Source organism: Phaseolus vulgaris, chromosome 11 (genome assembly GCF_000499845.2).
Source record: "Phaseolus vulgaris cultivar G19833 chromosome 11, P. vulgaris v2.0, whole genome shotgun sequence".
NCBI classification, from domain to species: Eukaryota; Viridiplantae; Streptophyta; class Magnoliopsida; order Fabales; family Fabaceae; genus Phaseolus; species Phaseolus vulgaris.
Window position 1 is genome coordinate 34,320,664 of NC_023749.2, and position 11,571 is coordinate 34,332,234.

Genomic DNA, 11,571 nt, shown 5'->3' on the forward strand with positions numbered 1-11,571 from the left:
TTTTATCTAATTGTCACGTTCTTTTTTACTGAAGGCACCTCTTTATAAATAATATTTAAAAATGTAGCATTTATGTAAAATTAAAAAATAATTATTAAATAAATATTTAAATATCCATGATAGTAAATATGGATATTTTAATAATTAAAATTTAATAATTAAAAAACTATTTACAATTTAATTCTAAAAATTTATTTATTTTTATAAAATTAAATTTACTTTAAAGAGATCATTTTATTTAAATTTAATTATATAGCGTAATTTACTTTTTTTAAAAGGATTAATTTTATTAATAATAATATTTTGTTATGTAATTTTATTTAGAATTTTTATTTGAGCTGATATTTTAAAAACAATATTTAATACATTTTATTTAAATTTAAGAAATTACAAATATATTTGACATATGTTTTTTAAATAGAAAAAGAAACCAGTAATACAACTAATTATTTTTTAAACGGATGAGTACTCATTAATATTCAAAAGAGTGTGTGATCCTTGTATAGTTTTTTAAAATAAAAATGAATTATTATTATTATTATTAATAGTAGTAGTAAAATAAACAATTATATTTAGCGACCAAAAGAAATTCGGTGGCTAAAAAATAAACGTATTTGGTGGCTGATTCAGTGGTAAAAATAAACAATTATATCTAGCGACCGAAACAAAATCGGTGGCTAAAACATAAATAAATTTGGTGGCTGATTCGGTGACAAAAATAAACATTTATATTTAGCGACCAAAAGAAAATCGGTGGCTAAAAAGTAAACATAATCGGTGGCTAATTCGGTGGCAGAAAAAAGCAATAAAATGTAGCGACCGAAATAAAATCGGTGGCTAAAAATAAACAAAATCGGCCGCTAATTCGGTTGCAGATATATTTTTCCCAATTTATTCGAAACAACCACCACTTTAGCGACCATTGGTTTTGTCACTCTCATGTTCGGTCGCGGATTCGGTCGCAAAACTAACTAACATGATAAATAATTCAGTCGGTCGCTATTTCGGTCGCAGATCTGACACTACGGGTATTTGGTGACTATTTCGGTTGCAAATTGCGACCACTAATTTTTTGTCGCTAAATTCGGTGACTAAATTGTTATTTCCTTGTAGTGTCATTTCTAAGATTCCTCTAGTGGTAAGGTCCTGCAGGTTAAATTTGTAGTTTATCTGTTGAGATAAGTATTTAGATTTTGTATATTCCATCTAATATATTATTGAAGGAAACACACAAATTTTGTGACTAGTAATAATAATAAAAAGGAATGTACGTTCAATTAGTTACCATTAAAGAAATATAACTAGTAATTTAAAATTAAAAATGCTTTGACCTTTCCAAGTTTGTGGTTACTTTCTTAGAAAGGAATGCAAGGGAAATGAACTGCTCCGCTCACAAACCCTTCAATCACTATATTATTGAAGAACTCTCATAGGTGTTTGTTTGTCATAGCAATAGCTCCAAGGACTCCAAAATTTGAGTCCACAATGAATTCGGTTGTATAATTAACTCTATGCTTTCACACTGGATTTCTTGGACCAGTCCTTTAGGGCTGCTTTGTTGCTCTTCTTTGGAGATTTCGTTTCTAAGAAAGAAGCACAAATTCAATGATTGCCCGCCATATACAAGTTAAATGGGAGAGAAAGAATATTTGATAGAAGAAAGGAGAAAGGAGTTTTCTAAGAAGTGCTATAATTTTTTATATCTAGTCCCTGGAAACCAAATTTATGGGGTGTTGAATTAATGATCGTGTACACATATTAGGCTTACTTGTTCCTATCTGATGGCATCCAAATGCTTCAACATGGTTCCTCACTTTTACCACAACTCTAACTTTGAATTGCACTGGCTTCTCTACATGCACTCTAGTCTTTATCAAATTCTACATAAAATGAAGTACTTAAATGTTTATTCAAATTTAATACATTAATGTACTGAAATGTTTATAGATTAAGAAAGAGGTTTATTCATTTAAAAATTTAATTAGAATGTAATCAAATGTTTGTACTTGTACCGACCAGTCCTCGGACATAGTTGACCGCTAGTAATAGTGGGCCATGTAAGCTGAGTCCCACAAACGGCTTTGGGAATATGCCTCATAAGCAGCATGAGCCAGGGTGCCAATTAGTGGTTAGACGTCGATCACCGGGATGTCCCGACGTGTCTTTGGCAACAGAGTAAGGTATCGGTGATTCAAACAGTAGAATTGGACCACGAAAGGTGGGTCCCAGACAACACACCAATTATCAATAGGGGGAAGCCTAAGTCACAAGGTGCCCATGCATGCGGTGTGGATTGCGCCATTGGGTGCGGCACGAGTAAAGAGGCTTGGAAGCCACGAATGCCCGTTAGGGTTAGGGTTTCCAAGGGAGGCTGCATGCATGGCATGTGATAGTTAGGGTACTCCCCAGAATGGATGGCCCCAGAGATTTGGTGCACAAGTTGGTACCCAAGTGGCCATTCCGTTAGAGGTTGCACTTCAGTAAGAGAGCCTTACGCGCTAGATTGCACTAAGATTGGGTAATAGCGGCGCAAGGGCATTCCCTAGAAACCCTAAATGCGGGTAACGAAAATAGAGGAAACCCTAGACTATATAAAGGGTAGTAAGAAAACCCACAAGGTACGCCATTTTCTGTGACTAGAACTATTACACTCACATTCTATTTCTTAGCCCCAGTATTGACTTAAGCGTTAGAGTGCAAACATCCTCTGGGGCATCCCTTTGTCTTTGCAGGTACAAAGCGTTTCAATCCAAGGAAGCACAAACCTAGGAGGAGATAAGAGGGCGTGTGATTGTCGTTAGAGTGAACCGGCGAACGAGTCAACTGGCAAGAACATTTGATGTCCACCGTGGGGCACGATTAAAATTCGGTCCCATTCACAAGTATAGGGCAAAAATGCATCAATATGAGAAACACAAGGCAAAGATTCGTCGCACCGAACGGAGGGGAAAACATCACCATGCAGCAGATCATGGAGACGATGTGCACCCTTCAGGAAACGGTGGCGACATCCTGAATGGATCAGGAACGCATCCAGGTTGACCTAGCTGCGTCGCAAGCAAGGAACGAAGAGCTGCGCAGGACCAACGAGGAACCGCGCAGGAATTTGCAGCAGGCAAGGGAGCGTGTGGTGGATGAGCGAGCCCCGCCTACACCACCCAGGGCTTTTCCAATGTCATTCTCGCAAGCAATCATGGACGTCATGATACCAGCCACTTTCGTAGGTCCTAAGGCCACCTTTATAGGTGCAGAGGACCTAGAGGCTCATCTTACGGCTTTCCACACCTAGATGATGCTATATGGGGGCTCCGATGCAGTGCATTGCAAACTGTTCATGAGCACGCTGACAGGCACAGCGCAAGACTGGTTTGTTAGCCTCCCTGACGAACATGTAACATCGTTTGCGCAGTTTTCTACGCTGTTCAGGGAGCAATACATAGCCAATCAGGCTCCCCCGCTAGTCTCTTACGATCTTTTCGACGTAAGACAATATCAGGGAGAGTCCTTGAAGGACTTCCTCAACTATTTTGGGGCACAGGTGGTAAGGTTGCACACCAAGGATGAGGATATGATGGTGCACGCTTTCAGGAAGGGAATCATGCCAGGACCCTTCAGTCAGTCACTTATCAGGTGTCGCCCCAAAACCTTTTGCAAGATCAAGCGTCGAACGGTAGCCCATATCGTCGAGGAAGGGGAACTCACAGAGAAGCGCGGAAGCGTTGCCCCCATCTGCCCACGAGGGCCAAGTCGACCTCAGCCCATGAGAGGACACGAGACGACGACAAAGAAGAAGACCCCAGTGAAGCATCAACCCTACGAGGCCAGGAAGCCCCAAACCAGGGCGCGCACAAGGGAGGATGCGTCCCCCATGCACACCTTCCTAGTAGAATTGAAGGAGCTAATTGTTATTCCCAACATAGCGGAGAGACTGAAGATCCCCGCGAAAGCTGACAAGAGGTTGGGGCCCAGCAAGAACGCTCGGTGTGAGTTCCACCAAGCGTATGGTCACCCCATACGCAACTATTTATCGCTAGGGCACTAGTTGGACGAACTGGTGAAGAACGGTTTCCTGAAGGACTATTTTCAGGAGCCACAACGGGTTCAGACGTTGGCAGCACCAGGGGGTGATCAGGGGCACGAGATGCCCGTTCATGGCGAGATTCACACCATTTCAGGAGGCTTCTCGGGAAGAGGATTCACCGCTTCTCAGCGGAAGAAGTATGCACAAGCGATGATGACGGTAGAGGTGCAAGAGGCAGACTAGGCCCTTCACATCGACCTCATTTTCACCAAGGCCGACCTCCGAGATGTCGTCCCTAATGAAAACGACCTAGTGGTGATCTCAGTAGTAACGATAGGGAGGAAGGTGCACCGTGTTCTGGTGGACCAGGGAAGCTCAGCAGATGTGATGTTCTGGTCGACTTTCAACAAGTTGCAGTTGTCTCCTGACCAGTTGAAGCCTTACACCGGCTACTTATATGGATTCGTTGGAGACCAGGTAGAAATGCGTGGACACATAGAGCTGAGGACCACCTTCACGGATGGTGTAGCTTCTCACACAGAGAACATCAAGTACCTTGTTGTTAACGCTCCCTCAGCTTACAACATACTATTGGGCAGACCCGCCCTGAACAGGTTGAGAGCGGTAGCATCGACAAGGCACATGAAGATGAAACTGCCTTTCTTGGGGGGAACGGTGATCACCATCAGATCAGACCAGAAGGAGGCTAAGAGATGCTATGAGAATAGCCTCAAAACAAAGAGAGGGGTGTTCACTGTCACCATTCAGCCCCCAAGCAAGAAAGGGATCGCCCGCGCAGAGATCGCCCGGGAAAGGTGACGCAAACCAGCTGAAGACGTCCTGGAGAGGGAGATCGGTGGCAGAATGTTCAAGCTTGGCAAGTCTCTAGGCCAAGGGACACAGGACCAGATTGCCGAAGTGATAGCCCAACACTGGATGCCTTCGCATGGTCCGCCTCGGACATGCCCGGCATAGACCCTGACTTCCTATACCATCGTCTTACAATGGACCCCCAGGTCTGACCTGTTCGTCAGAGGAGGAGAAAGTTCAACGAGGAGAGGCAGCAGGTCATCAAAGAAGAAACACAAAAGTTGGTGAGCGTCGGCCACATCAGGGAAATTCAGTACCCAGCGTGGCTGGAAAACGTGGTGCTGATGAAGAAGGCCAACGGGAAGTGGAGGATGTGTGTGGACTTCACAGACCTCAACAAGGCCTGCCCGAAGGACTCCTACCCCTTGCCAAGCATTGATGGTTTGGTAGACAGCGCCTCGGGTTGCAAGCTGCTCAACTTCCTGCATGCTTTTTCTGGGTACAACCAGATCAAGATGCATCGCAGGGATGAGTACAAGACAGCGTTCATGACAGAGTTGTCTTGCTATTGTTACACAGTGATGCCCTTTGGGCTGAAAAACGCATGTGCCACCTACCAGAGGCTGATGGACAGTGTACTCGCGCCCATGATAGGGCGAAATGTGCAAGCCTGCGTGGATGATATGGTGGTGACCTCGCAGGTAAAAGATCAACACGTCGCTGATTTAGAAGAGCTATTTACAACAATAGCTAAGTATAGACTGAAGCTAAACCCTAAGAAGTGTGTGTTCGGGGTGGAAGCTGGCAAGTTCTTGGGTTTCCTACTCACCGAGCGTGGGATAGAAGCGAACCCTGATAAGTGCGCTGCAATCCTTGCAATGAGGAGCCCGATCTCAGTCAAGGAGGTGCAGCAGTTGACACGGTGGATGGTTCCTCTAACCAACAAGGCAGCGAAGCTGGTGTCATCTTGGAAGGGCCAAATGGGTTATTGATTGAGCAAGCCATGAGGTTCGCTTTCAAGACCAGCAACAACCAGATAGAGTATGAAGCTCTGATCGCTGAAATACTGTTAGCCAAAGAGATGGGTGTGCAGAGTCTACTGGCGAAGAGTGACTCCCTACTAGTTATAGGCCAAGTAACAGGGGAATACCAGGCCAAGGACCGCAAATGGCAGCTTATCTAGAATATGTCCAAGTTTTGAAGAAGTCATTTATCGTATTCGAGTTGGTACATGTCCCTAGAGAGCAGAATGCCCGAGCTGAGTTGCTAGGTAAGCTCGCCAGTTCAGGCAAGGGGGGCAGACAGAGGACCGTCATCAAAGAACCCTGAAGACACCTCAAACCTTCACCGCAGATAATTTGGTGGGGATCCATCAGGTTAGCACGTCGGGAGGAGGGAGAAGGAGTCATCGGTCGCTGTCTCCGGAGACATTGAGAACGCCCAGGATAAGCACATACCCGGTTCTTGGGGAAGAGTTATTGAAGGTCTGCCTGGTTGAAAGAAGAGAAACCTGGATGACGACCTACAAGCGTTACCTGGCTAACGGGATACTTCCATTGGAACCCACAGAAGCTAGAAAAATAAAGAAAAATTCGACCAAGTACACCCTCATTGACGAGGAGTTGTTCAAACACAGGTTCACCCACCCTATCTTGGTATGTGTAAGTGACGAGCAGTGCGCGTGAATAATGGCAGAACTCCATGAAGGGATATGCGGGAGTCATATCGGTGGCCGATCTCTAGCATCGAAGGTCATTTGTGCAGGATACTATTGGCCAACCATAAGGGAAGACTGCACGAGGTACGCACAATAGTGCAAGCAATGTCAACAACACGTTGACTGGCACAAGGCGCCACCAGAAAAGCTCAGATCGATTTACAGCTCTTGGCTGTTCCATACCTGGGGAATCGATATATTGGGACCTTTCCCTTTGGCGATACGGCAAATGAACTACCTCGTGGTCGTCATAGAGTATTTCACGAAGTGGATAGAGGTCGAACCAGTGGCACATATTACGACCCACAAGATCCAGCACTTCGTGTGGAAGAACATAGTATGTCGCTTCGGAGTACCGAAATGGTTGGTGTCCGATAATGGCACCCAGTTCGCATGTCAACAACTGGGAAAGTTGTGTGCAGAGATTGGGACAAAGCAGGTGTTCGCATCAGTCGAGCACCCCCAAACGAATGGGCAGGTTGAGTCTGCCAACCGAGTTTTGCTGAGAGGTCTGAAGAGAAGGCTGAAGAAGGCCAAAGGGACCTGGGCAGAAGAAGTCCCTAGAATTGTGTGAGCTTACCACACCACTCCCAAGTCCACCACCAGGGAAACACCCTTCAACTTGGTGTATGGGTCGGACACGATGATTCCCGTAGAAATCCAGGAGAACTCGCCACGCTTCCAGAACTTCGTGGATGAAGAGAGAAAGGTGAACCTGGACCTACTGGATGAAGTAAGGGAGGAAACAAGAATCAAAGTTGAAGCCTTGAAGAGAAGGGTAGAGTACAAGTACAACTCCAAGCTGAGACCTCGGCATTTCTAGGTCGCCGACCTGGTGATGCAAAAGGCCCACCCATACCAGCTAGAGAACAAGCTGTCCCCCAAGTGGACTGGTCCTTTCAGGGTGACAGAGGCCTTTGGGAACGGGGCATACAGACTTGAGACATTAGAGGGTGACGCGATTCCTTGTACATGGAACACGACCAACCTCAAATTTTACTTCAGTTGAACTATTAGCATTGTACGCAGCTTTTAGGGGACACTTTTTTTCCCTCCCAAAGGTTTTTTAACGAGGTCACCCAATAAAATTTCGGTTGAAGTATATTCTCGAATATTTTGTACAATGCAGTTATGAACCATCCACCTGGGTTAGAAGTCTCGAGATCGGGAAAGGTAGGTTCGCAAGAACACCTCCCCCTCGAGTGAAAATGCCAAGGTTGAACAGTATGGTTCACCAGTTAAATCCTCTATCGCCCTTGGGCGAGGATGATGTTAGCAACGAACCGTTCGCTTGTGTTAGAAGCCTCAAGGTTGGGAAAGGTAGATTCGTAGAGAACACCTCCCCCCTTGAGTGAAAACACCAAGGTTGAACAATAGGGTTCACCAGTAAAACCCTCCCTAGACTTCATACATCAAGGACGAGGTCAGTTACGAGCCTTTCCCATGGGTTATAACTCTCAAGATTGGGCAAGACGGTTCGCAGAGGATGCCTCCCTCTTGAGTGAGAACGCTAGGGTTGAGAAGTAGGGTTCGCTAGTTAAAACCCTCATCTGCCCTGGTGGGGTAAAGACGAGGTAAGTCACAAGTTTTTCCTTGGGCTAGAAGTCTTGAGACTGGGTAGGATGGTTCGCAGAGAACGACTCCCTCTTGAGTGAGAGCGCCGAGGTCGAGACGATATGGTCCGACAGTTAAACCCTCTTCTACTCCTGTGTGGTTAGATCGAGGTCAGTTACGAACTTCTCCTTGGATTAGAAGACTCAAAGTTGGGATAGGATGATACGCAGAGAACACATCCCTCTTGAGTGAGAACGCCAAGACGAAGACAGCATGGTTCACCAGCGGCATCAGGAAGACATCTCCTTACTCAGTAAAGTAAGAGTGAAGTCGGTTAGTGGACCTCTTTCTCTTGTCTTGTAAGGCAGGTTTGAAGAGCGGCAATAAAGAATTCCCTTATCTTACCATAACCAAGGTAAGGCTAGTTAAGGGTTTGTGTGCACATCACCGCTACCTTAAGCCACTAAAGAATCAAAGAAGGTAAGGTTGAGCAGGTAGTGGACAAGCGCGCTACCTAAAATATGAATATTCGTCAGATGCGTTGTTAGCAATGTTAGTGCTAGACACGACAGTTAACAACCAATACAAAGAAAGCAGCTTAAGGCAGACAGATTCGTAAACAAGGCAAAGTATATATACATATTATATATTGTTCATCGTAACGCCAAAGTCCTACAAATAAAGTGAGCTAAATTCTAGGCGCGAGCTGCCCATCGACAACCCGCTTCGACGCTGCAAAGGGTGTGAGGTCCATCTCAAGGTGCACGCAGGCAACCTGAGCAAGGGCATCCTTGAACCCTGCTCCATATGCGTCAGTAGCGTTCTCGATGAGCTCCGCCTCAATCTTCGCGAAGAGCTCGGTCTTTTGGGCAAGCTCACCCTCCACGCAGCCAAGCTGGACCTCTTGTTGAGTGACCCTCTCCTCCAGTTTGGCCATCTTAGCCTTTGCCCCTTCTGCCTGCTCTTCAAGGTGGATTACCTTATTTCGCAGAGGTAGGATCTTTGCCTCCAACTGAAGAGCCTCCTGACCCTTGTCAAAGAGCAGCTTCTTGGTCTCTTTCTCTGGCTTACGGAGGCTGCTCAGCTCTTGGTTCATGGCTGTTTCGCGGTTAGTGAAGGGCTTGGAGGGTAAGCTCCCCGTTCATCCTCGCCTCCGCCTGGCTCACGAAGGAAAGGGAATTGACGAGGAATTCCCCAAGGCAATGGCCCATGATCTCCCTCAACAAGTCTCTGCCCAAAGCCTCCGTCGCCTCCTTCTCTTGGAAGCACTTGAGGGCTTGTTGGAGTACGGCGGGGAGCTCAGGGGCAGGGGGCACTTGATCACCCCCATAAGTGCTCTCCCCACCGCCTTCAAGCGCGAGGAGAAAAGGCGCGAGGAGGGGGGGGGTTGTCCCTGAAAGATGGAGGGTGGTCATCAGTAGTAGAGAGTGAGGTCGCTGCGACCCCCACCCTGGGCCTCTTGAAGACAAGGCCCTCCTCGGTGTCCTCATTCTCGGATTCGATCGCAACTACCCCTTTATTCTTATCAGCGGGGGCTGGATAAGGCGAGTCCTGGGCAAGTTAGAGGACCGACGAGGGCTGAGCCACCAGCACAAGTGAGTGCCACTTGGCGGCAAGCAATCAACTCAGTCAACCTGTTCCTCTACTTTTCGTTGAGCACCATATCTGTACCAAGACAATGAGCATAAGAAGATAATCTTACACAATACGCAATCAACAACAACATTGAGGAAGGAATAAAACAAGAATGCAGGAAAAGACAAGGTCAAGACAGGGAGTAATACCAATATAGCCTTTGAGGGCTTTGGCGTTGTACTCATACTTGATCAGCTGAGCGGTGTTGAACACCACCCCCAAGCTTGAGAGAAACCGGCACAGCTCACGATCATGGGGGGTTAGCTCCTCAAGCCCACTGGGCTTCTTGAACTTCAGTTTCTCCACACAATAGAGGGGGAACCCATCCAGCATGGTGGGGTCATAGGCGCTGCAGCTTACACTAAAGAACTTCCCTTTGAAGCCCTTGTAAGATTGCTGGAAGAGAGTTAGGAGAACTCTCCCCGCCACCCCATTGAAACTTACCCAAAGTTGTTGAACCAAGTGGTGTTCAAGTTTTGAAGAATCCAAATCCTTTGAAGGATGTTGAAAGCTCTGGTATGCTTGATGTTGCTGTGCTGGTTTAGTTTAGTTCTGGGGTAGTTTATATGTTGTAATCCACCCTTTGATTAAATCTAAAGAATTAGCATTCTCAATCCTTGTGAAAGTAAAATGTTTTCAAACTAAGTTAAAACAACCGATTGTTTTGTCGAAACAATCGATTGTTTGTACTTAGGTGTTTTGAGAAAAAGATTGAAAACTGTTTTTAAAATGGTTGAACTATTAAGTACCAAAACAACCGATTGATTCGAGGAAACAACCGATTGTTTGTTTTGGGACCATAACAGAAAAACTGTTTTCTGTTTGACTGAGCTTTAAATGATTTAACTGCTTACGCTCCAGTCATTAAATGCTTTGACCAATCTTTTAATGCAATTTAAGAGTTTGTTAAGATTTGATAACAAACTACATCTTTGAATATATTCAAAAAAACAGATTTCCAAATTAAGAATCTTTGACAAGTTTTTGCTAAGAGTTTTTTGAGTTTTTCAAAGAGTTGAGATTGCTAAGAGTTTGTGATTGATCAAAGTATAAGGAATAGGATTCTGCTTGTATTGATTTCAGATTATCTTCTGTAACAAGTGTAATCCTTGTACTCTGTTGAACAAGTATTCGTTTCTGTGTTTTGCTGAGATTGGCTGTGTGTTCTTTAGGGGATCAAGATCAGCAATCTTAGTGTTGGTGTGTTGACCAAGGAGAGTGTGTTTCTTGAGGTGTTCAAGGTCATTCATTCTCTTGGTTGTTGTGTAAGTGATCAAGGTGTCATTGCTTAGTGGATTTCCTCAGGGTTCTGAGAAGACTGAATGTAGCTCTGGGTTTGGAGTGAACCAGTATAAACAACTGTGTACAATCTCTCTATCTCTAACTCTTTAAATTCAGTTTATTTTGTTGTTTGCTGGTATAAACAACCGATTGTTTCTGCGAAACAACCGATTGTTTTTCTGGTACTACAACTTTTGCTTGCTGTTTTGGCGAACTGAATTTCTGAATCAATTGTTTCCTGAGATAAATTCATTATTGTTTGAAAAGTTTGCGAAAACCCTCTTTAAACAATTCACCCCCCCCCCCTCTAGTTTAAAGCCATCTTTTCTAACAATTGGCATCAAGAGCTTGGTTCTTGAAAGTTATTCAAGTTGATCCTAAAATATTTTTTTAATGGCTGATAGACTACCTTTTGGGGAAGGTGCTTCAATTAACAGACCACATTTGTTTTGTGGTTTGAACTACCAGTTTTGGAAAGTAAGAATGAAAATATTTATGGAATCTCTTGACAAAGGAATATGGGATACAACTGAAAATGGTCCTTTTATCCCAA

At 44.8% G+C, this 11,571-nt stretch overlaps 1 protein-coding gene across 1 annotated transcript; it reads left to right on the forward strand.

Annotated features, from left to right (window-relative positions):
* Window positions 1–3,289: 3,289 nt before the first annotated feature.
* Window positions 3,290–4,042, forward strand: LOC137805845 (uncharacterized). Its single transcript, XM_068605752.1, has one exon. It carries the CDS (start codon window positions 3,290–3,292, stop codon window positions 4,040–4,042), a length of 753 nt encoding a protein of 250 aa, XP_068461853.1.
* The last annotated feature ends 7,529 nt before the right edge of the window (window positions 4,043–11,571 follow it).